This window comes from Rhinichthys klamathensis, unplaced genomic scaffold, assembly GCF_029890125.1.
Source record: "Rhinichthys klamathensis goyatoka isolate OS25496 unplaced genomic scaffold, OSU_Roscu_1.1 h1tg000267l_1, whole genome shotgun sequence".
NCBI lineage: Eukaryota > Metazoa > Chordata > Actinopteri > Cypriniformes > Leuciscidae > Rhinichthys > Rhinichthys klamathensis.
This window is the reverse complement of record NW_026606788.1, coordinates 791099-819013: the sequence shown is the minus strand read 5'-3', so window position 1 is coordinate 819013 and position 27915 is coordinate 791099. Positions and strand designations below refer to the sequence as shown.

The window sequence follows — 27915 nt, the reverse complement described above, 5'->3', positions numbered from 1 at the left end:
ATACAGTCAGATACACACACACACTCATTTGAGCAGACTCCTGTAGGCCAGTGAAGACAGATGTGGGGAGCAGTGGTCCGGCATCTGTTGACAGAACATCCAATGACTTTCAAAGAAGATGACAAGCATTATAGGATTTATGTACAATTAGAAATAATCCTGCATTCATGGTTGCTAGTGCTTGTTAGGGTACGTCCTATAGCTGGAGGTTTGTGTGACAAATCAATCCTGAAAACAGGGTTCGTACAGACACTGTAAAATAAAATCCAGGACTTTAAGCACAACTTTTTGGTTTTCAAGGACTACAATTAGAGATCCCCTTATCAAACAATATCGTTATTATCTTTTAAATTCAAAAAAGGTAAATAGATAAACAAAAATAAACTAATAAAACAATGGTACAAATAAAGTGCAACAAGTAATGACTGTGGCAACTTTGAATGAAAGCTGTATTTATACTTGGATATTTATACAGTATGAGCAATATCAAGCTCATAGCCATGCAAAATGGCTCTATATCTATAGCAGTCGGGTTGCAACGTTGATTTTGTGTGCAAAGATTGTTTGATCGATAAAATGAAACACTAATTTCACATATATTGTTGTTGAAAAAGAGCAAGCCATTAATATATACATTTTTAAATATAACTCAGATTGTATTCGTCTGAAAGAAGTATGTCATGTACACCTAGGATGGCTTGAGGGTGAGTAAATCATGGGCTAATTTTCATTTTTGAGTGAACTATCCCTTTAATAACCCCAATCCAGCCAGTAGGGTTAGGTCCACCTGGGGGGCCCGTGGTGGTTCAGACTAGACTCGGCTGGACACTTCAAGGCCCAACCAAGTGCTTACCACAGCAGAATGGAACCCAAACATGTGTGTTCACCACAACACTCTCCCCATCAGCTGAGCTGCATCACAAAGCTTTGGCAGCTCGCCATCTTGCATACAAGAGTGAAAAGCTGGTGGCAAGGTCTCGACAGGATCAGACTGCAATGGAACTCTTACAGGCGAAGACAGTTCGAGTGAACATAAACGGAGTTAGGCGATATGCCACACCTTTACCAGTTTATGCAGTCCATGCCAACTTTGTCTGCCTCACCAACTTCAGTCCTTGCCAATCTGTGGAGTACAGAGAAGCGCCTCCTCCGGGATCTAGACCATGCCACAGCATACAGCTCAGAAATCCAGACACTTGAACAGGCTGGATAGACCACAAACGTGAGTCAAGAAATGTGGGAGTCTTCTAGAGAGTCATGGTTCATCCCGCATCACATGGTGACTCGATGAGAAATGAGAAATAACGAATTATGTTCAACTGTTTCTTTACCCATCAAGCAAACAATTGTAATGAATTGATCCTGCCTGGTCCCAATTTAAGCTCTTCTCTGCTAGGTGTCCTGCTGTGATTCAGAGCTGTCAGCAGTGCCATTAAAAGGTTTGTTTCATCAGGTGAGGCTACTCCCGAGGACAGACCACTCTTACAGTTCCTGTCGCGTGATATGCAGAGAGACAACCCTCCTAGTGTATACGAATGGCAATTCCTGCCATTTAGGACAACTTGCTCCCCATGCTGTGCCACATATGCACTTCAGAGGCACATCACTGATCACAGTCAAGTAGGAGATGATGTGGGGGATGCTTTTGAAAGACACTTTTATGCGGACAATTGGCTCCAGAGCTCCTCTTCCCCTAAATCAGCTAAAGGATCAGTCAACAAGGTGAGAGAGCTACTGGCTAGTGGAGGAGGCTTTGAATTAAGGCAATGGGCAAGCAACATCCCAGATTTCAGCTGGAGGTGTAGGTCAGATCCCCCTGACATACAAGTCCCATCTGCAAGAAGCAAGCCCTACAACAATGAGAAACATCTACAGGGTGCTTGCCAGCCAGTATGACCCACTGGGGTTAATCCCCCCTTTCACAACAAAAGCCAAGATTCTTGTTCAACTGTTGTGGAATAGTGAGAGAGAATGGGATGACCCACTGCTTCCTGGTGATATTCTTAAAGCTTGGAAAACTTGGGAGAGCGAACTCCAACATCTGGAAAAACTCTTTTTGCCTTGCTATTATGTAAGCCTCAAACTAGACCACCCCAGCTGCAACAATGAAGACAAAATCTTCTATGATGCTTCAGAGAGGGCCTACAGGCTTGTTGTATATCTGCGTGCTGAGAATCCACACGGCCATGATGAGGTGGCATTCATTACTGCCCGATCGCGAGTAGCTCCCAAGAAACAACTTTCAATGCCCAGGCTAGAGCTATGGCCTGCCTCATTTTATTTATGCATTTGGCAGAAGCTTTTATCCAAAGCGACTTACATTGCATTTCAAGGTACACATTTATATTCCTATCAGTTCTTGCTTTCCCTGGGAATCGAACCCATGACCGTGGCGTTACTGTTTGAACTACAGGAAAGCTTGTCCCCAACTTGCCCAAGTGTTGCAGAGGGAACTAACAGTGAACAATGCCCAAATTATCCAGTGGACAGACTCATGACTTCAAGGTATTTGTAGGGAAACGAGTTGCTGAGATCCAGGATCTGACTTATACCAGAAAATGAAAGCTTTAGCGCAAGTTCTGCCGGGAAAACTCAATCGTTACGTCACTTATTACCTTTACATCTAACCACTCATGTTCTAATGCTTGCAGTATAAAAGATCGGAACTTACACATGTCTGAGTTTGCAGATGCTGACGGAAACAATTACCTCCATCCTCCCTGCCACCACCTGGATGGTCCCTAAGCCCTCCACCCTCCCCCACCACCACCAGGATGGTCCCTTCCCCTCCACCATCACCAGGATGGTCCCTTCCCCTCCACCACCACCAGGATGGTCCCTTCCCCTCCACCACCACCAGGATGGTCCCTTCCCCTCCACCACCACCAGGATGGTCCCTTCCCCTCCACCATCACCAGGATGGTCCCTTCCCATACCTCCCGAGAGTCGGCTGCGCCCCTGCCTTCGTCTTCAGTCAGGAAATGCAGAGTCCGCTACCCTTGGATTGCGCGCTGCAGACGGGGCCTACGCCAAAGAACTTTATAAATATTTGCTTGCTGGGCTGTTAATAAATATATGCTTTCGTTATATCATTTTATCTCCTGAGTCTTTCTGGTAGAACTGGTGTTATGTTGACTCCTTGAACAACCCAGCTGATGACATCAAAGGGGAAAGACCCTACTGGAGTGCTTTACAGACCTAGTGAAGGCCACTGCAGAGTACCTTCACAAGGCAACCATATCTGATTCACAAAGTCCTATGGCTGAAACCTATCAGAAAGCTTAATTGGAGGTCCTATGAGCTGCTCAACTAGAGAGTTTTCCAGTCTTACTGTTGGTAAATCAGTACCATCATCATGCCGTTTAACAATGCTGGCACTTGAACTTGACAAAGAAGTGCACATCATTCGTGTTGATGGCAGAGTACGTAGATGTAACCAGGTGGAACCAGAAATAGTTCATCCGATTGTTCTGGATCCAAAGCACTCAGCGACTAGAATGCTCATTCAGCATGTTGACAATAACTTAAAACACCCTGGTTCTGAACGACTTTTTGGGGAATTACGGCTCAAGTACTGGATACTTCGGGGTCGTGAAGCTGTTCTGAAAGAGCAACGTGCCTGTCTGGAGTCCCAGAGATGGAGAGCCCACCCAGTTCTTCCTCAGATGGCAGATCTAACTCCTGCCGCCTTCGTTTGCAGCGCCCTGCATTCTTCTCTACTGAAATAGACTGCTTAGGCCTTTTCCTAGTTAAAAAAGGTCACCGCAACGAAAAGAGATGGGGATCATATTTAAATGTTTAACTACAAGAGCAGTCCACATTTTAGTTTTGACCAGTCTAGACACCGACTCCTTTCTAATGGCACTGAGGAGGTTCATTTCTTGCGAGGCAAGCCTGCTGAATAGGGGTTATGTGCAACTTAACTTCCGTATTCTGTATAACTGATCGCATCGCTTCCGGTTCAGGTCTTTTGTATGTGCTACGTGAAAAATTAGCTGTTTTACTAGAGATCACTTAAAAGGAGCAAGCAAAGATGAGCATAACCAATGTCCCTCGCATATGCAGATTGATATCTAAAAGTTTTTTCATTTTTCTTCTTCACACTAACCAGGGCTCCAGACTGCGAACAAATGGTTGCATTTTGCGACCAAAATTTGAGAGTGTGCAACTGAATTTTATAATTTTTATAAAATCATTTAGTTCAGTTAGAGAACAGACATTATTAAACTGAACATGTCTGCTTAATAAACCGTGAGCCGAACGAGAGTCGCCGCACAGATCAGCAACAGGAGTCAGGTTTCATTCATCACCTTACCTTTTACCTTAAAAGTCCATAGATATCGGCGTCTGTTAATACACTTTCTCTGACGAGCGGATGTGATAAGACCAGTGTTCCGGTTTGGTCATGGTCATGCGACTTTCGACATATTCCCTATTACTGTCCGACCAAGGGACTAATTTTAAAGGAGGTGAGTGAGAACTCCATGACGCTTTCAAAACCATGCACTCTTCATTGCAAACTGACCTGGCTGTGCACCAGATCAAGTTCATCTTCAACCCCCCAATGCACCGCACTTTGGAGGTACCTGGGAGAGGGAGATACGTTCCATAAAGACAGCCTTAAATGCCACACTCAATGCCCAGATTGTGACTGAGGAAATGCTCAACAACATCCTTATTGAAATTGAGGGAATCCTGAATTCCAAGCCCATAGGTTATGTCTCCTCTGATGTGGCTGACCCAGACCCAATTACCCCAAATCTCCTTTTGATGGGGCGGGTAGATCCTTCATTGCCACAAACCATTTACCATGACTCCAATCTACTCAGTTGGTGGCGATGGAGGGCCTGTCAAGTCCTTGCTGACAGATTCTGGTCACAGTTATTAAAAAACTATTTGCCTGCATTGTTACCTGCAAATTAGGGAGAAATGGCAAACAGACACAGATCCCCTGCAAGCAAACACAGTGGTACTCATAGTGGACCCTCAACTGCCCAGAGCACTATGGCCAACTGGACGGATTAGCATTGTGTTCGCAAGAGCCGATGGGCGATTATGTACAGCAGAAGTTAAGGTGAATGACCAGACCTTTGTCAGACCTGTCAGCCGTCTGATCCGCCTACCCACGATCTCGGATGATGGGGAAAATAATCCCCAATAACTGCAAATTTGTGGGTGGCTGTTGAAAAGTAAAGTGCAAGCCAGTCCAGCAGAGGGCGCTAAAAGACTATTATCATCATGACTGCCTAAAAAACTATTGCGCTCTTATGCAGAAGTCTTTTCATTTGTAGTGATGCGACAGGCATAAGGAAACCAGGACTTTGAGTGTTGTTTGCTAAATTAATCTTGCTTTGGTGGATTTGTGCGTGCAGAGTTATTGTGAGTACTATCATATTTACGCACTATATGTATATGTTTGTGAGGATGATCAACTTTATTGTGTTCTCGGACTGTTTACCGTTGAAGGACACCTTTTGTTTACCGCCTGTTAGCCACACATACAGTTAATGCTTACATTTAAGTTTTGCATTGTAATTGTTGGTAAGTAATGGCAACTTGGTTGTTTGCTCTGTAAGGAAAATGATTTACCTTTATTATTATTACGGTTTATATTGAATTTTAGATTCATATGATGTGTGCTACAGCTCATTTTTATATCGTTTCCATATATTTTCTTTAAGAGCATATTATTGTCTTTTTGAACACTTCTACATTAAGAGACAATCTAATAACTATTTAGTGTATTATGTATGATTAATGTTTGTTGTGACTATACTAAGAAAATATATTATTAATTATTATTTCCTTATGTAGAATCACATCTCTATATCCACCTGTAACTTTACTGAAGCAAGTTAGAATTAAAGAGAGCTTTTATGGAGAACACAGACTCTAACAGTCTAATGTAATAGATATTTTTACTAAATGTATTTTTAATTTTTTAATGCAATGTAATATGTAATCTCTTTTAGGGTGACTTTTACCATCTGTCTAGGGACTGCAGATGAAAAATAGCCTTTAGGCTAATTCTGGCATATTGACAGTAATGTTTATGAATATGCACTGTCCCTGTAATAAAAAAATAAAAAATAAAAAAAAAGCACTTTTTATAAATATGGTTGTTTTCAAGGGTTTTCCAGGACTTAAAATTCAAAACGTCAAATTCAATTACTTTTTAAAATTACATTTTAAGCATTTTGTACGAACCCTGTGGAAAGCGCTGGTTTGTGCAGAAGCATCGGATATTTCAGTGTGTGTTTTCTCGGTAACCTGCAGGCCCAGATGTGTGTGTGTGTGTGTGTTTTCTCTGTTACCAGCACGCCCAGATGTGCGAGTGTGTGTTTTCTCAGTTACCTGCACGCCCAGATGTGTGTGTGTGTGTGTTTTCTCAGTTACCAGCTGTGGGGTACTGCTCCTTCACTTCTTCTATGACCATCATGGTCATATATCTCTAGATCATAGATCTCATATAGTTCTCTCCAGGGTTCGAAATGACTTATGACTCTTGGGGGGTCCCCTAAAATGTATGTAATTATAAAATGATAAAAAATTCTGAAGACTACCTTGCTACACTATGTAACCTACTGTAGGCAAGATAATATGGACCAATGTCAGGGTTTTTCCTGGCTCAAAATGGGAGAAAATTTTGTACATTTTAAAGATAAATTCATTAATCTGGTGCACTTTGAGTCACCCGAATCTGTTGTTAAAAATAAATAATAATCCACCCGCCAACCACCCATATTCTTTGATTTAGATATCTGCATCTGATCATCACATTACAATTATTCAATTAAGCATGATAATATGGTAACATATCACACTGAAGTAGGCTGATTTAAAATGAACATTTATTTAAATTAAAAGTTCTTCTTTTGGCAAAATTACATTTCCTTTATAGCCTAAACAGAGGCTTTACTCCCTTTAAACTTAAATTGTCAATGTTTCATTTTTGAAAACACTCTTATCTGAATAATTTATTGTTTCTTATAAAGGGCACTTTTCCCCTAATTTTATTTAATGTATTTCATTTCAAATTCTTACATTTTATTAATAGGCTACATTCAATTAAATTAATAAGACAGCCTAGCCTAGTGGCTGTTACCAATCAAATTAAATAATTTACATTGAAAAGAATGATACTTTGAAACTACTGTTACTATCGTAACCTCAGTTCCCTGAGAGAGGGAACGAGTATTGCGTAGCTATACGCAGTGGAAACTCCTTTTCCTCGATTTACTGAAGCTTATATGTAAAACGCATTTGCAGCTGCACAGCTAACACACTGAGCGTCTGGCTCGCTCATAGGCTGTGCTGCAGCAACTGCACATCTAATGGCGTGGGCGAATCTGACGTGCGACCAATGAGGTAGCCCAATGTCAGAGCCCACCGAGGGGGCGTGGCCTAGCCTATAAAAGACCCCCGAATTCGCCATTATAGCAGGTTTATACGACTGAAGCGACAACTTCACTAGTTACCATAGTGCGGCCGGCTACACAATACTCATTCCCTCTCTCAGGGAACTGAGGTTACGATAGTAACCGAGTAGTTCCCTTTCGAACGGTTAATTCATATTGCGTGGCTATACGCAATGGGGACACCATGCAAAACGCCGCAGCCTAAGTAACTGGTTGCACTGGAACTCAGGACCCCTGAGCTAACAGAACAAGCCAGAACCCAATTATATAATTATATATATAACAGACCAGACACTGTCGGGCCTGAATAATATATATGAGTCAGTAACAACTAACAGAATATACTAACAAAACCAGACACTGTCGGGATTATTAGTACAAATTTATAACCGGCCGAAGCGGGTTTTATATATATATATATATATATTGGTAGTAACAAAAATTACTGTGCATAATCACATACATGTATGTGATTATGCACAGTAATTTTTGTAGACAAGACCAGACCCCGTCGGATCTTAATCATACCGAAAGTACCTTCGCCTGCAGGGAAGGCACCTCCATATTATAGAACTTCATAAATGTGGAAGGCGAGGACCAGCCGGCCGCATCACAAATATCTTGAATGGGAAAACCAGATGACCAAGCCCACGACGAGGCCATGCCTCTGGTCGAATGGGCCTTGATACCAATGGGGCAAACCTGACCCACTGAGGTGTAGGCCATAGAAATGGCATCCACTATCCATATAGACACCCACTGAGGTGTAGGCCATAGAAATGGCATCCACTATCCATATAGACAGTCTTTGCTTAGTGACTGGATCACCCTTAGATCGGCCACCAAAGCAGACAAACAGCTGTTCTGATTGTCTAAAAGACGCAGAACGCTCCAGATAGATTCTCAGCGCCCTGACAGGGCAGAGAAGATTAACCTCCCCATCCTCGGCAGAAGGGGGAAGGGCTAACAGTGTAATAACTTGTGCTCTAAACGGCGTTGAGAGCACCTTGGGTACGTAACCATGTCTGGGCTTGAGGATGACTCTGGAGTCATTTGTTCCAAACTCCAAACATGCAGGACTCACTGAGAGGGCCTGCAGATCTCCCACTCGCTTGATAGATGCCAATGCCAACAGGAGAGCAGTCTTTAGCGAGAGTGGTTTTAGATCAACCGACTGGAGCGGCTCAAAAGGTGGCCCCGTCAGGGCCCTAAGGACCGTGGAGAGGTCCCAAGGCGGCACCGAAGGGGGCCTGGAGGGGTTAATCCTCCTAGCACCTTTCAGAAACCTTACCACCAGGTAATTTCTTCCCAGTGATTGGCCAGCCACCAGAGCATGATGCGCTGCGATGGCTGCCACGTACACTTTGAGCGTGGACAGGGTGCGGCCCACGTCCAGTAGCTCCTGCAGGAAGGAGAGCACCACAGAAACCTCACATGACTCTGGGTCAATACGATTATTCGAGCACCAGCTGGAAAAACCCGACCACTTCAAAGCATAAAGGCGCCGAGTAGACGGGGCCCTTGCTTCAGAGATAGTGCTTAAGACCCTGTCAGGAAGGTCCCCGGGTACCCGTTTAGGGGCCACACATGGAGGGCCCATAAATCGGGTCGGGGATGCCATATCGTTCCGTTGGCCTGTGTGAGGAGATCCTTCCTCATTGGAACAGGCCAGGGGATCGTGTCTGACAACTGAACCAGCTCCGGAAACCATGGTCTGGATTTCCAGAGAGGAGCCACCAGAAGGACTGGGCATCCGCTCTCCCTGACCCGCTCGATGACTTGTGGGATCATCGAGACGGGGAGAAAAGCGTAAAGGGGGCGGCTGAACCAGGAATGAGCCAGCGCGTCCCTGTTCTTCGAGAAGAACACCCTGCAGTGGGTATTGGCTCTCGAGGCGAAAAGGTCAACTTTGGTGGCTTGGGCTTGCTGGTCACGGAGCTTGAGCGTTACGGCAAGAGGTGTTGCATGGCCTAGGACGCTTTCTGTGCCTCTGTGTACATCTCCGAGAATCCCTTCACCGCTGGGCCGAAGAGACCGGAGCTGGAAACCGGGGCGTCGAGAAATCTAGTTCTGTCGGCTTCTTTGATCTCGTGAGGTTGAGCCAAAGATGGCGCTCGAGCACGACCAAGCTCGCCATGTTCCTTCCGATGGCCTGTGCTGTAGCCTTAGTAGCACGCAGCGCTAAGTCTGTAGCACTCCTCAGGTCCCGAAAGGTCTCCGGGTCCGGACCAGGCTCGTCCATGGACTGGAGGAGTTTGGCCTGGAAGACCTGCAACACGGCCATCGTGTGCAGGGCCGAAGCAGCCTGACCGGAGGCGGAATACGCGCATCCAGCGAGGGCTGAGGTGTTTCGGCAGGGTTTGTTGGGATGAGCGGCTCTAGCTCGCCAGCTAGCTGCAGTGCTCGGGCAAAGATGACCGGCCACGGCCTCTTCGAGGGGCGGCAAAGACTCATAACCCTTTTCCGCTGCGCCATCCATGGAGGAGAGCGTCGCGGAAACTGCAGATCCCACACGTGCTGAGTATGGAGCGCGCCAGGCCTTGGTGAGCTCCTCGTGGACCTCGGGGTAAAATGGCGCCGGTTTGTGACGAGGGGTCTGCTGGCGCCCCGACAGGAACCATCCATCCAGCCGACTACGAGAATGAATGAATGAATGAGGCATTTATATAGCGCTTTCATATGTACTACTGTACACCCAAAGCGCTTTACAATCATATCAGGGGGTCTCTCCTCAATCAGCACCAGTGTGCAGCATCCACTTGGATGATGCGACGGCAGCCACAGTACAACGGCGCCAGTGCGCTCACCACACACCAGCTATAAGTGGAGAGGAGAGAGAGTGATAGAGCCAATTCAGTGGATGGGGATTATTAGGAGGCCATGATTGGCAGGGGCCAATGGGTGGAATGTGGCCAGGACACCGGGGTTACACCCCTACTCTTTACGAGAAGGGCCACAGAGAGTCAGGGCCTCGGTTTAACGTCTCATCCGAAGGACGGTGCTCTTTGACAGTATAGTGTCCCCGTCACTATACTGGGGCATTAGGACCCACACAGACCACAGGGTGAGCACCCCCTGCTGGCCTCACTAACACCTCTTCCAGCAGCAACCTGGTTTTCCCAGAAGGTCTCCCATCCAGGTACTAACCAGGCTCAGCCCTGCTTAGCTTCAATGGGCAACCAGTCTTGGGCTACAGGGTGATATGGCTGCTGGCCATACGAGGCGGCTCCTCGGGCGTGGGCCACTGTAGCTTGAGGTTTGGTTGCACGTCAGAATCGCCCACGCCATTGGATGTGCATTTTTACATACTGTATAGGCTTCAGTAAATCGAGGAAAAGGAGTTTCCCCACTGCGTATAGCTACGCAATACGAAGTGACCGTTCGAAAGGGAACTAAACCGCCAGTGGGAGGCGGCAGGCGGCCGTCTTAATGAGCGAGTCATTGAGTCATTCATTTAAACAATTCGTTCAAACGGCTGATTTATTCAGAAAGAGGCGGTTTAATAATGTGTAATTGAATCTTTGACTCGAGCGATTAGTTCAAAAGACTGAATTATTCAGTAATGAATCATGGATGAGTGTTGCTCTGAGATGCGCTGTGGTTCTGTTGTTTGGAACTATTTTCGCTGCTGAAACAGAACAAAAACAGTCATTGCGTCTAAAAATGTAAGTAACTTAATTTTAACTATTTGTTTATTGAACAGTTATGAAATCAATATCTCGGTTTCAATCGTGATGGCATTCAGGAAAACAATAGCCTATAGTTTCTTAACCATAAATTAATATGTTATAAATAACTGCGCGAGCCTCAACAGCGCAACTTTGTTACGGTCCGTACATTAGCGGGAGCACCACAACAACAACTCACTCGGCTAATAGCTGCCCTGATTGCTGCCTCACGCTAGGAAATAAATTAATTACGTTTATAAATATAAAACGTCACTAAAGACCTATAATTTTCACAATCATTTTTAATGTTAAAATATATTTGTCAGGGATAAATACATTTTTATGGGGGGTCCCTAATTACTTATGGAGGGTCCGGGAACCCCCCAGACCCCCCTCATTTCGAACCCTGGTTCTCTATCTCCGTTGCTTCTAGCCACGGTGGTTAAAAATGGTTCGGTCCACAATAGGGGTGTCTGAAATCGCTTTACATTAAAATGTTCCTACAGTGAAAATAGGAGTTGACTTGTATTGTAACTAATTATATTTTTTCACAATATCAGAAAAATTATCTGACCCCCCCAAAACTGATATTTCTGTCCCTAATTCGAACAGGGGGTAGGCCTGCAGGCCCAGATGTGTGTGTGTTTTCTCTGTTACCTGCACTCCCAGATGTGTGTGTTTTCTGTTACCTGCACTCCCAGATGTGTGTGTGTTTTCTGTTACCTGCACTCCCAGATGTGTGTGTGTGAGTGTGTTTTCTCTGTTACATGCATGCCCAGATGTGTGTGTATGTGTTTACTCTGTTACCTGCACTCCCAGATGTGTGTGTGTGTGTGTGTGTGTGTTTACTCTGTTACCTGCACGCCCAGTCTGGACAGATAGCGGTTGCGTAGACCGAATGGGGACAAAGGCTTCAGATGCTCTCGATCCTCCACAGTCTCCCGATGGACACGCTGGACACCCCTGAGACAAAACTGCAGTTTCACTACACTGACATCTGACACACACACACACACTATAAAACGAACCAGTACATCTGATGTGTTTATTCTCCTCATGAGAGCCAGACTGAGAGACCAGTCTCTGTGTTCAGAATCACACACCTTCATCACGAGCTGCGCTGGACATCTTTGATCATTAGCTCAGAACAACTGATATCAAACAGTATGTCAAACACAGCATTACACGCTGAAGATGAAATATTACACAGAGATGAAGCTGAAGCTGTATAATGACACAGAATATATAGGCAATACATCTCATGACGCTGTCAACGACATGCCGGGTCATATCTCATATTTCAACCCAAATACTTCTGATAGAAAAAAAATCCACTATATTTTAAAGCAAAATGAATCGCTTACAAAATGTAATTGTACATAGATTATATATATTTGAATCATGTAAACTCTTGAAATGGTTTTAAGGCGGAGGGCTTCAGAGGAACAGCACACTATCCTACAGCTGACACTCAATGTGGAGCAAGCATCTCATTGGCTGCAGGATCAGCTGAGCCAATCAGCTGTGCCATGCCGTAATGATGTCACTGCTTTACAGATTCCATGTAAAGGACCATCAGCCTGCGCCATCTAGACTTTCATGACTGAAGTCAATTACAAATTGCAAAAAAAGTTAAAATAATAACATGACAAATCTTCCAAGAAAAATGCTTTTAAGTCAGTATAAAATGCCATTTACAATATCTATGAGCAAGGGGCCGTTCACATAGAACGCGTTCTCCATTCCACTGAGACACTTTTCCTTTGTTTTGCAACGTAGACGCACTAGACGGACGTCTTTAACCGTTGCGCTCATTACACGGCATTCTAGAAACACAGTGCTCAAGTTAAAGAAGTTCACCTTTTTAAAAAACGTGTCTCTAGACCTTGTGCTGTTTTCGTCTCAGGGTTTTAACAGCACAAACGCGTTCTGTGTGGACCGGCCCAAAGACAGGTGCTAAATCGTCAGTTCTTTGGGGATAAAATCAATCAAGTGAATCCCATGTTACTGTGCAAACAAACCAGAATGACTGAAACGATTAAAACTGAAACTAGAATAGAAACAGGCCGAGTTAAGACAGGAGCAGCTGAGTGTGTCCGAGTGTGTCCTGATGCAGGTGCGGGACAGCACAGGCTCGCCGTGTGTGGAGGACCGGCTCAGTGCTAAACGCCTCTGACTCGAGGACAAGAGAGAAGCGGTCCCGCCTGAACTTACGGACACAGAAAGCTCCTCCATGTTTATAATGGTCAAGATGCTTCCCTGAGACATCGGCTGGACCTCATGAAGAAATGTGCCTCATATTTCATCCCAAAGGAAAAGAAAGAAAGAAAGAAAGAAAGAAAGAAAGAAAGAAAGAAAGAAAGAAAGAAAGAAAGAAAGAAAGAAAGAAAGAAAGAAAGAAAGAAAGAAAGAAAGAGAGAGAGAAAAGGGGGAAGAATACATCAAGAATACTTTAGGACCTTGTGACATTATTTCCATTACAATTAACAGATTACTACAATAACACAGTGCTTAAAATCATCCTACCCTGGCACAGTTTGTTGATTAAAATCATGAGTTAAAAGTATAGGCCCTACAGGGTAATTACATGGCAGCAATATCATAAAGTATTATTAAAATGCCATATTATAAAAGTTTTTTGGCATTACAGATTTGTTTTTTAAAACTGCTGAGAATAATGTCACAGGATCGTGTAAAGTGCTTTCTGTGTGTGTGTGTGTGTGTGTGTGTGTGTGTGTGTGGTGTCCATCTGTCCGGTGCTCATCTAGAGGATTGTGGGTGATGTGGGAAAGTGTTCAGTGAAGGACGCAGTGCAGAAGAGCCGTCACCTGAAACACAACACACACACATGAGTTCTCTCAGCTCTTCGGCCATCTTGTGTTTAAGGGTTCACTGGCATTGACAGAGGGATTGTGGGATTATATGTGATGCTGTCAAAAGAAAATATTACATAAAGCAGCATTTTTATACCAGGCCCATGATCAGGGTTATAACAGGCTTCCAGTAACGTGTTCGGGAACGCAGAAGGCCGCCGCGGTGTGTGTGTCACAGTGTCACTGTTATCGTTTATATGTGGAGCGTCTCGGGTCTCATGCGTGAGTGTGTGTTGCTGACCTTCATCTGGGAACGCAGTGTGTGTGTCATTTCACAAGATTTGTAACGTCACACGTTTGTAAATCTACACCAACACACGAGAATACAGAAATATGTTTCTAAATATGCGACCTTCAATATAAAGCCCAAACTCTCGCTGTGAGTGTGTGTGTTAAACTCTCGCTGTGAGTGTGTGTGTTAAACTCTCGCTGTGAGTGTGTGTGTTAAACTCTCGCTGTGAGTGTGTGTGTTAAACTCTCGCTGTGAGTGTGTGTGTTAAACTCTCGCTGTGAGTGTGTGTGTTAAACTCTCGCTGTGAGTGTGTGTGTTAAACTCTCGCTGTGAGTGTGTGTGTTAAACTCTCGCTGTGAGTGTGTGTGTTAAACTCTCGCTGTGAGTGTGTGTGTTAAACTCTCGCTGTGAGTGTGTGTGTTAAACTCTCGCTGTGAGTGTGTGTGTTAAACACTCGCTGTGAGTGTGTGTGTTAAACTCTCGCTGTGAGTGTGTGTGTTAAACTCTCGCTGTGAGTGTGTGTGTTAAACTCTCGCTGTGAGTGTGTGTGTTAAACTCTCGCTGTGAGTGTGTGTGTTAAACTCTCGCTGTGAGTGTGTGTGTTGACGCGCACATGTTCTCGCTCAGGGAATTACAGCGCCGGCTCTTCTATCCTACAGAAGTGACCAGATATTAAGGGTTACGAATTTGCATTAAATATGTTGTTTGGCCGATATTAAAGGATTTGATCGTGTCGTAGAGCAACAATAACTAACAGCAGCGTTTATTATAGTAGTGTACAGAAGTTATGTTTATATCAGTTCATTTTAAAGGCTGTTGTTCACTTGGATCTATTTTTATTACCACAATTTTTAATCTGATTACTCGATTAATTGATAGAATAAATTGTAGAATACAGGATTACTAAAATAATGGAGCCCTATTTAAAAGTCTGGACTGCTCTTGGATTGCCTGTAGAGAACACACAGCAGCGCCAAACAATATCCGGACACTCGAGTCACACATAAAATGAGTTGTTGGCGGTTAAACGTGTCGAATTGTCATGAAATCGGTTCAGGGTGAAATCTGAGTAACGTGTGTTCTTGACACTGTGTGAGATTCTCCCTGACTTCCTTTAGCTTTCTCTCCCAGCAGAGGAACCACAGTTTCTGTTCCCTCAACGCCTCTGGCTCTGCGTGAGAAGTGTGTGTGTGTGTTCCTGGCCCTGAGGAGGCCAGATGCGTGTCTGAGGTGAAGGACAGAGGTTTACTCACTCAGATTTGAGTCGCTCGGCTCGTGTCGAGGCTGACAGGTTCAGCTCGCCCTCTGAGGACAGAAGCAGAGGAAGTGTGTGTGAGTAACGGCCCGTCACAGGCCGAGTTCATCAGGAGTGATCGCTGAGCTTACCTGTGTGATAATCGTACAGATACAGCAACACCACAGCGAGCAGAGCCACTGAAACACACACACACACACACTCTTCAGGAGTCCGTTTCATCATCACAGGCATTTGATTCAGGATGACAGAACTACAGTTTTAAGAAACTACACAACAATAGGAGACAATGCAGTACATTTTTAAAATATTGCCTTTAGAATTTCAATATAATTAGAATTTTGCTAATATTTAAGAAAGAAATGAGAAATCAGACAGCCCTAGTGTGCAGATACTCACTGCACAGGCAGGCGATGAAGAAGACCTCGAGGAAGAGGTAACCCTTGTTGTCCAGGATGCTTCCCGCAGCCATCGACATGACGGCCAGACCCAGGTTCTGGATGGACTGCATGCTGCACACACACACCAGAGCGTCAGAAACACCTGCATGATCTTCAGCAGAGGATGAGGAACATCAGAGGAGAGACTTACAATCCGTACGCCGTTCCCAGCTGATGCTCCGGCACCACAAACGCCACCATGGGCCACAGCGCACAGGCCAGCAGAGAGTACGACAGGCCTAGGAGACACTGACACACACACACACACACACACACACACAGGGTTAAAGACCTGAGGGGTCATCGGACACACACACACACACACACAGGCCAGCAGAGAGTACGACAGGCCTAGGAGACACTGACACACACACACACACACACACACACAGGGTTAAAGACCTGAGGGGTCATCGGACACACACACACACACACACACAGGCCAGCAGAGAGTACGACAGGCCTAGGAGACACTGACACACACACACACACACACACACACACAGGGTTAAAGACCTGAGGGGTCATCGGACACACACACACACACACAGGCCAGCAGAGAGTACGACAGGCCTAGGAGACACTGACACACACACACACACACACACACACACACACAGGGTTAAAGACCTGAGGGGTCATCGGACACACACACACACACACACACACACACAGGCCAGCAGAGAGTAAGACAGGCCTAGGAGACACTGACACACACACACACACACACACACAGGGTTCAGGATCTGGGGGCTGATCGGACACACACACACACACTCCCTCACACACAAACTCGCATACATAGGGGGCTTACCATGGCGATCCAGGGGTTCCAGAAGGTGAAGGCCAGCATCATGTGTGAGAGGAGTGTGGTGACGACGGCCAGCATAACCCAGAGCACGTTACGCCCGGTCCGGTCCACCAGAAACCCCAGCAGAGGAGACGCCGGCGCCGAGATGATGTACACGATACTGCACGGTTAAAGACCAACGGTGTCACACATGCACTTTCAGTCGCTAAAGCAAATAAAAATGACTGTCATTGTACTGTTTTGGGCTCATGTGTGAACAGGGGGTAAATCACTAGTTGAATTTGAAGTTGCAGCATAACCGTTAACACGACTGCTCTAGGCCGATTACGCTACAGTAAAAGATCTGACAGATAGTGAAAATAAAGCGCTTCTCCAGATGTGGGTGGATGAAGGAAAGCAGCGCAGCTTTTAAACATCATGTCCAGTGACTGACATCACTGAGTTTACTGCTGTAAACTCAGACTAGACTCAAGTGGTAAAGACTCCAGACTTGACTCAGACTCCAGTGATAAAGACTCCAGACTTGACTCAGACTCCAGTGATAAAGACTCCAGACTCGATTCAGACTCCAGTGATAAAGACTCCAGACTTTATTCAGACTCCAGTGGTAAAGACTCCAGACTTGACTCAGACTCCAGTGATAAAGACTCCAGACTTTATTCAGACTCCAGTGGTAAAGACTCCAGACTTGACTCAGACTCCAGTGGTAAAGACTCCAGACTTTATTCAGACTCCAGTGGTAAAGACTCCAGACTTTATTCAGACTCCAGTGATAAAGACTCTAGACTTGACTCGGACTCCAGTGATAAAGACTCCAGACTTGATTCAGACTCCAGGGATAAAGACTCCAGACTTAATTCAGACTCCAGTGATAAAGACTCCAGACTTGATTCAGACTCCAGTGATAAAGACTCCAGACTTGATTCAGACTCCAGTGATAAAGACTCCAGACTTGACTCGGACTCCAGTGATAAGGACTCCGACTCCAGTGATAAAGACTCCAGACTTGATTCAGACTCCAGTGATAAAGACTCCAGACTTGACTCGGACTCCAGTGATAAAGACTCCAGACTTGATTCAGACTCCAGTGATTAAGTGTCAAAATAGGCAAAAACTTGTCAAAATAAAAAGGTGAATATGATTCGTCAGTTCCTGTTAGTCCCGCCTATTACATTATAATAGTACGATTCGTGCATTTGTAGATTTGAATTTGAAAATGGCGATGCAAATAACAATCAGTAGATTTTTTAAGAAGCCTAAATTGGATGTTTCAGAAGAAACCAGGTCTACCAATGAATCTGGGCCGTCAACAAATGAAGCTAGACCACCTGCAGCTCAATCTGCATTTCCTGCTAATGAGATTGGCACGTCGACAATAATTAAAGACGGGGCATCTAATGAACCAACAGAGTCAACTTCCAATGTCTCTGGAACCCCACCACAGGACCTGTATCCCATTGCGTGGTCACAGAGAAAGCGAGGAAGCATTAAACAGGGAAAATATGATCAGGAAATTCAAAAGCGCCTTGACCAGCTGCCTAAAACTGCGACGATGACGAGCTCAGATATTCAGAATGATTTACTCGAGTCGGCCGCACAAGATAAGAACAGTTGCATGCGACACCGAACACATATTATGCCATTATGGCAGACAGGTGTACAGATCTCTCGAAAAGAGAGCTTGTTGCAGTTTGCATTCGATACTTGCATGGAGGTCTTGTGAAAGAAAGGGCCATTGGTTTTTTGGATACATGTGAAATGACAGCTGATGCGATTTCAGAGAAAATACTTAAAGTCCCTGTAAAGGCAATTTAAAAAAAAAATTCTAAACACATTAGAAATGTTAGAAATGTATTGCTAAAACATATTACAAAGACTGTGAACTGTGAAGTGCTGAATTGTGGAGTTAGACCGTTAAACAGTTTTTCACCATTGCTATTTTCCAGATTTTCTGGGCGGGGCTAAAACGGGGCTCGATGACGCACTGGAGCCCTTGAGCTCCCGGACACGCCCCTACTTGATGACGCACTGGAGCCCCTGAGCTCCCGGACACGCCCCTACTTGATGACGCACTGGAGCCACTGAGGCTGTCCGCTCCCCTAACAATATAGAGCACATTCACATCAGTTTTGCCGCTCAATCGTGAGTTACGGTCAGTACTATTAGTTACTACAGCAGCCTACAGATTGCTAGCTAGCTATGCCTTCGTCACAGAAAAGCGTAGGCCTACTACCTGGATGCGATCACCGGATCACATACAAAACAGATCGGTGTCCTTATTTAAATTTCCGAAAAACGATTACATCAAGAAGAAGTGGATTAATTTTGTGAAGAGCCGACCTTGATGGAGAGCTGAGGATCACAGCCAAAACCAGCCTCTGTAAGTAAGTGATCATTTTACACGGGATAGTTTTATAAACTTTCGTCGGAGACAACTGAGACATTTACTGATGATCCGTTGTTACTGGTGAATGGGGCCGAACCGACTATCTTCCGCCTCGGCATTCATCCTCCCGTCGCGCCGACAACTGGTGCCATCATCGGCAGTGCGTGCCCACCGTGCGAGCATCTATTCCGGCTGTAGAGTTGAGTGTGGCGACGGTAGCTTTACCGCGAGTGGGCGTGGTTTCAGCGCAGCCAGTGGACACGCCCCCAGCTTTTGAGAGCAGAGACTACTGCTCATTTTTTCAAGATTTTGATAGCTTATTTTATGTACTTGCTGGCTTTTTTTATCATTCAAATTTGGCAGGGTGGCTAATAACACATTTTTCTGTGGTGTGACAAACTCAGAACACATACAAAATTTTGACTTTACGGGGACTTTAAAGTGTCAGCACCACTTATCCTGGACCCTGAATTGTGAGTGGGATTTTGCTTTGACGGCGCCTCTGTGATGTCCGGTGCAAAAGGCGGAGTGCAGGTCATCCTTAAACGTACTTTCCCTCATGGTGTTTATGTACATTGTTGTTCACATCGCCTCAATCTTGTTCTCAGCAGTGTTGCAGAAGCATCTAGACACACGAGTACGTTCTTTGAAACACTGAATTCTGTTCATGGCTTCATGACTGGAAGCAGACGTCATGCATGATTTATGGAAATTCAAAAGGAGTTGAATCCAGAGTGGCAGTGCTTGGAGTTAGAGCGGTCCGTGCACACTAGATGGGGCTCTAAGTCAGGCTCAGTCACCATGATCTCGACACTGCTCGATGCGATCCTAGATCCTGGAGTATGCGATCCTGGAGTTAGAGTGGTCCATGCACACTAGATGGGGCTCTAAGTCAGGCTCAGTCACCATGATCTCGACACTGCTCGATGCGATCCTAGATCCTGGAGTATGCGATCCTGGAGTTAGAGTGGTCCGTGCACACTAGATGGGGCTCTAAGTCGGGCTCAGTCATCATGATCTCGACACTGCTCGATGCGATCCTAGATCCTGGAGTTAGAGCGGTCCGTGCACACTAGATGGGGCTATAAGTCGGGCTCAGTCACCATGATCTCGACACTGCTCGATGCGATCCTAGATCCTGGAGTTAGAGTGGTCCGTGCACACTAGATGGGGCTCTAAGTCGGGCTTAGTCACCATGATCTCGACACTGCTCGATGCGATCCTAGATCCTGGAGTTAGAGTGGTCCATGCACACTAGATGGGGCTCTAAGTCGGGCTCAGTCATCATGATCTCGACACTGCTCGATGCGATCCTAGATCCTGGAGTTAGAGCGGTCCGTGCACACTAGATGGGGCTCTAAGTCGGGCTCAGTCATCATGATCTCGACACTGCTCGATGCGATCCTAGATCCTGGAGTTAGAGTGGTCCGTGCACACTAGATGGGGCTCTAAGTCGGGCTTAGTCACCATGATCTCGACACTGCTCGATGCGATCCTAGATCCCGGAGTTAGAGTGGTCCATGCACACTAGATGGGGCTCTAAGTCGGGCTCAGTCATCATGATCTCGACACTGCTCGATGCGATCCTAGATCCCGGAGTTAGAGTGGTCCATGCACACTAGATGGGGCTCTAAGTCGGGCTCAGTCATCATGATCTCGACACTGCTCGATGCGATCCTAGATCCTGGAGTATGCGATCCTGAAGTTAGAGTGGTCCGTGCACAATAGATGGGGCTCTAAGTCGGGCTCAGTCATCATGATCTCGACACTGCTCGATGCGATCCTAGATCCTGGAGTTAGAGCGGTCCGTGCACACTAGATGGGGCTCTAAGTCGGGCTCAGTCATCATGATCTCGACACTGCTCGATGCGATCCTAGATCCTGGAGTTAGAGCGGTCCGTGCACACTAGATGGGGCTCTAAGTCGGGCTCAGTCATCATGATCTCGACACTGCTCGATGCGATCCTAGATCCTGGAGTTAGAGCGGTCCGTGCACACTAGATGGGGCTCTAATTGGGGCTCAGTCATCATGATCTCGACACTGCTCGATGCGATCCTAGATCCTGGAGTTAGAGCGGTCCGTGCACACTAGATGGGGCTCTAAGTCGGGCTCAGTCATCATGATCTCAACACTGTTCGATGCGATCCTAGATCCTGAAGTTAGAGTGGTCCGTGCACACTAGATGGGGCTCTAAGTCGGGCTCAGTCATCATGATCTCGACACTGCTCGATGCGATCCTAGATCCTGGAGTATGCGATCCTGAAGTTAGAGCGGTCCGTGCACACTAGATTGGGCTCTAAGTCGGGCTCAGTCATCATGATCTCGACACTGCTCGATGTGATCCTAGATCCCGGAGTTAGAGTGGTCCGTGCACACTAGATGGGGCTCTAAGTCGGGCTCAGTCACCATGATCTCGACACTGCTCGATGCGATCCTAGATCCTGGAGTTAGAGCGGTCCGTGCACACTAGATGGGGCTCTAAGTCGGGCTCAGTCATCATGATCTCGACACTGCTCGATGCGATCCTAGATCCTGGAGTTAGAGTGGTCCGTGCACACTAGATGGGGCTCTAAGTCGGGCTCAGTCATCATGATCTCGACACTGCTCGATGCGATCCTAGATCCTGGAGTTAGAGTGGTCCGTGCACACTAGATGGGGCTCTAAGTCGGGCTCAGTCATCATGATCTCGACACTGCTCGATGCGATCCTAGATCCTGAAGTTAGAGCAGTCCGTGCACACTAGATGGGGCTCTAAGTCGGGCTCAGTCATCATGATCTCGACACTGCTCGATGCCATCCTAGAAACATTTGCAGAGTATTCAGAAACTAGCCATGGTCTAACTTTTGGAGACATTGACTGATCGACTCACTAACAGTTGCATGCAAACATTATAGCATAGACATTGGTGATGCTGAGCTTGCAGTGTTCATGCAGCAACTGAAACAGAAGGCGGATGCTCGACAGGGCTTCACATCCCTCATGGACGTATTGGATAACAGTCCTGAGGACATCTTTCCAAACGTTAACAAAATGATACGAGCACTGATTACTCTGCCAATGACATCAAGCAGTGTTGAAAGACTGTTCTCCACTACAAGCCGCATAAAAACATGTCTACGGTCCTCAATGCTTCCTGGACGCCTACATTTATCTCTCCTTTGAACGTGAACTGACAGAGACACTTGATACGATGAGATCCTCTCCGTTTTTAATCAAAAGCCTCGTGGTCTCAGACTAATATTGTAGGACTAATATCTAATACTAGAGGACATGTAAAGGAAGGTAGATGTAAGTATGTATTGTAAATACAAAAATTCTCTCAATATTTTTAGTAAAGAAACTTCTAACAATAATTCATATAGGCTAATATTTATAGGCCTACTTAACAGAAAATATTAACTGTTATTGTGTTTGTTACAGAGTATATGTGCATATAGTGATACTCACCCTCAAGTTTTTGCAAATCTGAATGAGTTTCTTTCTTCTGCTGAACACAAAGGAAGATATTTTGAAGAACGAGTGGAACTTTGGCACCATTGACTTCCATAGTATTTTTTTTTCAACTGTTTGGTTCCAATCGTTCTTCAAAATATCTTTCTTTGTGTTCAGCAGAAGAAAGAAACTCATTCAGGTACGCAACAACTTGAGGGTGAGTAAATGACAGAATTTTCCTTTTTGGGTGGAGTATCCCTTTAAATGTTGTTATTAGCTGTTATGGAACGTTATGCTGCGTTGTATTTATTTATTAATTTTTTTGGTGATTAGGCGTGTAGTTTTCGTACGCTACACTGCCCACCCTGTTTTATGAAGGCCCACCCACTTTAACATTTCTGGCCTCGCCCCTGATGTGTGTGTGTGTGTGTGTGTGTGTGTGTGTGTGTACCTGTTGATGGCTCTGGCCTGGACAGTAGTGAAGCTGAACTTCTCGATGAAGAAAACTCTGTTTGTAAAGACAACATCATTCAAACCCATCCATCGTAATCTCATCATAATGATGTGCAGATGATTCTCTTCTGTCTATGTCAAGTTTTACACTCGTTTTAAATTGTTTACTGTTGTTTTTTGTTTATATGAATATTCATCTGGACAGAAACTCACTGGCCCAGTCCAATAAAGGGGAAGATGGCCACGTAATACGCCACACAGATGATGAAGATGAGCCAGAGAGAGAAGGGAAAGTCCTTGACGTCAGTCAGCTTGATGACTTCCCCTACACGAGCCACACACACACACACTTCAGTAAAACACACTCTGCTGAAGTGCTGGACTCTCTGAGATCACAGTCAGGATCATCTCACCGGTTCGGCCCTGCTCCTTCTTGAGGATCTTCTCTGCCCGTCTGTCCAGGAACCCCAGCACCAGAGCGCATGTGAGCGAGAACAGACACGTGGACGCCGCTGCACACACACACACACACACACACACACACATCACAGAGACCGTCACACACACACTCAGCTGTCATCTATAAGGGGATGTACACTTTTGAGCATTTCAGTTCCTCTCATTCCACAAGAATGTGATATTCTGAGCTGAACGGGAAAGAAGAAATCTATTGTTGAGATCTTGGTGTCTGTTTCAAAAGAAGAGTTGTGTGTTTCAGCAGGAAGGCCTTCGCCAGGGTTAACACGCGTGTCTGGATCATGAGCCGTCACTCCAGACAGGAGAAGAAACACGGGAGATTCAGTGAGACAGCAGAAGGAGAAGTGAAAGACGAGGCACACCAGGGTGTGTGTGGGTGTAACTGATCATCTGATGTGTGTGTGTGTGTGTGTGTGTGTGTGTGTGAGTCAGGACACGATCCGCAGAAACACTTAACTCAGTTTATAGATGCTCAACTCACACTTTCTAGCTCGAAAACAACTGGAGAAAAAGTTTAATGAAGGAACATTGTGACTGGTTGAGATCAGACTCATTTCCAGGCTCACAGTTTTAAAGCGCAGTGATATTTGTGATATCTGATATATATATGTGTGATATTTGTGATATTGTATGATACCCACCGATCATGAGTGTGATCCCGAGAGTGGAGTGTCCCGCTGATCCCGTCAGAGACTGAATACGGCCGTACACCCAACCGATCACGTTCATGTTCACCGTGCTGCCCTGAACACACACACACACACACACACACACACACACGTCAGTCATATTCACTGAGATCACACTGAAATAACCCTCTCCACTGATTTAGGATGGACGTGTAACGCACACATCTGTCAGCTCTCTGCAGAATTATCACCAGAACTTCATCTGAAGTTTCACATTAATCCACCAAATTGAGCTGCAAGGACGCATTAACCTGATCAAAAGTGACAGTAAAGACATTTATAATGTTGCAAAAGATAATAAATGCTGTTCTTTTGAGCTTTCTATTCATATAAGAATCCTGAAACATAAAATGTATGACGGTTTCCACAAAAATATGGACTGATAATAATCATAAATGTTTCTTAAGCAATCAGATCCTCATATTAGAGTGATTTCTGAAGGGTCATGTGACACTGAAGACTGGAGTAATGATGCGGATTCAGCTTTGATCACAGGAATAAATTACTCTACTATATATTCACATAGATTTACACTGTTATAATATTTCACAGTTTTTACTGTATTTTTGATCAAATAAATGCAGCCCTGGTGAGCGTTTAAAAAAAAACTAACACTAAAACATCATCAAACCCAAACTTCTGAAGGGTAGCGTTTAATAATAACTGTCATAGAGATATGAATATATATTGTTCTTTAATAAAATGCAGAACAGATTCACATCAAGTATGAAATATTTATAACCAGTAAATTGTTTCCTGAGCATTGATACGTTTTTGTCAACGATCATTTTAAACCCGAGAATGAAGCTGCACATCGACTGCGTTCTGTCCCTGAACCGACATGAACAAGCTGTTTAATCAGGTAGTTAGAGGTCTGAACACGTGATGCTTCTGATCTTCAACACACAATAAAACTCTGACACACACACACACACTCACCAGTCTGGCCATGCTGAGCTGCAGGCCGAACACCAGGTTGAGCTCTTTCCCTTTAAACCAGTTGACGGCATACGTGTTCTGCGCCACAGCCAGAGACTCTCCACCGATGCTGCACAGCAGAGAGGATCAGCGTTCACACACACACACACACACACACACCACAACTACAGGCTTTCAATCAGGAGACACGCTCACCCAAACACAAACCGACCCACGTTCATCAGCCAGAAGTGATTGGCCAGAGCACCGGCCGCAAATATGATCTGCAAAACAACCGTACAACTCATAAATACACACACACACACACACACACACACACACAGGTCAAACTGTGCTGCGTGAGTGTTGTGGGTGATTGACATCACTAAAGTGAGCAACAGCAGTACAGTGCACATGTGATCTATGCGGAGCATTGGGTATCGTTTTAAAATTTGCAATCGCAACAAACAGACACAACTGAACAAAGAAACGTCTGAAATAAACAGAGATGTAAGATTCAGTATTCAGGTTCAGAAACTAATCAATCATGTAAAATAACACTGCACTTTATAAATAAAATACACATTATAAATATAGTTACAAAAGCTATTCAGTCAAGAAGTTTAGTTGTTTGGTTAATGTTTAGAGACGGCAGCTGCTGTCACTTTAAGAGTTGCCCAGTATAGGTACACACGCCTGCAGTCGTCTCGCACTTCGATGGTTTAAAGTCGAAAGTCGAAATCAATGAGGAATCGTCATTTTTATTTTATAACAAGTATCCGATTCCTGAACTCAAGTATTCAATTCCAGAATTGGAATCGATGTTCGATTACCAACCCTATCTATGCATGTGTGTGTGTGTGTGTGTGTGTGTGTGTGTGTGTGTGTGTGTGATGACCTACCTGCCCTATTAACACAAACAGAGCAAAGATGACAGTCCCCAGCCTAGAACAACACAAGAGTTAGTCAGCTGACATTCAAGAGCGCATTACACACTCACAGTCCAGCAGCCATATGAACAAAGGAGATGTCATGAGATATGAGTGAAGCTTGAGTGTGTGCGAGGGCGAGGAGAGTGTGTGCGAGGCCGAGGAGAGTGTGTGTCTGAGGGCGAGGAGAGTGTGTGTCTGAGGGCGAGGAGAGTGTGTGTCTGAGGGCGAGGAGAGTGTGTGCGAGGCCGAGGAGAGTGTGTGTCTGAGGCCGAGGAGAGTGTGTGTCTGAGGCCGAGGAGAGTGCGTGTCTGAGGCCGAGGAGAGTGTGTGTCTGAGGGCGAGGAGAGTGTGTGCGAGGCTGAGGAGAGTGTGTGTCTGAGGCCGAGGAGAGTGTGTGTGCGAGGCCGAGGAGAGTGTGTGTCTGAGGGCGAGGAGAGTGTGTGTCTGAGGCCGAGGAGAGTGTGTGTCTGAGGCCGAGGAGAGTGTGTGTCTGAGGCCGAGGAGAGTGTGTGTGCGAGGCCGAGGAGAGTGTGTGTCTGAGGGCGAGGAGAGTGTGTGCGAGGCTGAGGAGAGTGTGTGTCTGAGGCCGAGGAGAGTGTGTGTGCGAGGCCGAGGAGAGTGTGTGTCTGAGGGCGAGGAGAGTGTGTGTCTGAGGGCGAGGAGAGTGTGTGTCTGAGGCCGAGGAGAGTGTGTGTGCGAGGCCGAGGAGAGTGTGTGTCTGAGGGCGAGGAGAGTGTGTGCGAGGCTGAGGAGAGTGTGTGTCTGAGGCCGAGGAGAGTGTGTGTGCGAGGCCGAGGAGAGTGTGTGTCTGAGGGCGAGGAGAGTGTGTGTCTGAGGGCGAGGAGAGTGTGTGTCTGAGGCCGAGGAGAGTGTGTGTCTGAGGCCGAGGAGAGTGTGTGTGCGAGGCCGAGGAGAGTGTGTGTGCGAGGCCGAGGAGAGTGTGTGCGAGGCTGAGGAGAGTGTGTGCGAGGCTGAGGAGAGTGTGTGCTGGACTGGACCTGATGCCGAAGACCCGGTCCAACAGAAAGCCTCCCAGGAAGCAGAGGAACACGTTAGGCCACGAGTACCAGGCGTACAGCTGCATGAAGGAGGCCGTGTTCAGACTCATATCCTACACACACACACACACACACAGAGAGAGAGAGAGAGAGAGAGAGAGAGAGACACATCAGGATCAGATGAGACGCCTGTCAATCAGTGACAGCAATACACACTCTTTCAGCTGATACTTTATTACACATTCAGTCCTTCTAGACTCAGGTAGAGCTTATTTTCTGTAATAATCCGAATCCCAATGAAAAACACAACTGGGTTTGTGTGGAGGAAACCAGGGTGAGCCTGCACCTCTCCATCAGCTGATACAAAAACAGCGAGCCCAGAACCATCACACACACATTACGCTACTGTAGACCATAAACTTACATGGTTTATTATACTTATGCATGTTTTCTCAGAGGACATGAACTGAGCCTAAATCCACACACACCTGTATGACTTGAGTCTGAAGCGCAGCTGGGTTATCATAACAGAAATAACTCCCTGCAACACAGACAACAACAGTAAACACGGTGAGTTTCACTTTCACATGAAATCTGACACCACTGAGCCCAAACATGGTAACAACATAGTAAGACCACTCTGTGAATGACACTCTATCGTGCGAATATAACGCTATATGGAGATGAATATGTGGATGGTGTGTGTGTCTTGTCGTCGGGATTGCTTGTGTTATTACCGAAGCCCAGAAAGCACATGAAGACCAGCACCAGGATCCGGTGGAGCAGGTGCCTCGGGTCACACAGCGGGCTCAGGTGCCGAGACCCCTCATCTTCTTCTTCATCTTCATCATCTCCATCTAAGAGACTCCGCTGCTCCTCTCTGTCTGCCATGTTCAAACCTATGGTTCAAACTAGCGCAGTCATGTGACAG

The 27915-nt window shown here is 45.7% G+C and overlaps 1 protein-coding gene and 1 pseudogene across 2 annotated transcripts; both read right to left on the bottom strand.

Annotated features, from left to right (window-relative positions):
* On the bottom strand, nt 1-27915 carry mfsd1 (major facilitator superfamily domain containing 1). 2 transcript variants are annotated; one of them, XM_056267980.1, is made up of 17 exons: nt 27722-27915; nt 27473-27525; nt 26985-27097; nt 25957-25999; nt 25271-25338; nt 25076-25184; nt 24089-24191; nt 23384-23482; nt 23184-23295; nt 22969-23025; nt 16701-16857; nt 16038-16135; nt 15846-15958; nt 15578-15625; nt 15445-15496; nt 11944-12049; nt 1-84 (listed from the first exon to the last, which is right to left on the bottom strand). In XM_056267980.1, exons 1-17 carry the CDS (start codon nt 27873-27875, stop codon nt 25-27), a joined length of 1545 nt encoding a protein of 514 aa, XP_056123955.1. In that variant the 5' UTR covers nt 27876-27915; the 3' UTR covers nt 1-24. The 2 variants fall into 2 exon arrangements, with proteins under 2 accessions (XP_056123955.1, XP_056123956.1); XM_056267981.1 differs by lacking the exons at nt 1-84; nt 11944-12049 and adding an exon at nt 13545-13914 and having other exon boundaries at nt 27722-27914.
* Nucleotides 10516-10632, bottom strand: LOC130102094 (5S ribosomal RNA; annotated as a pseudogene).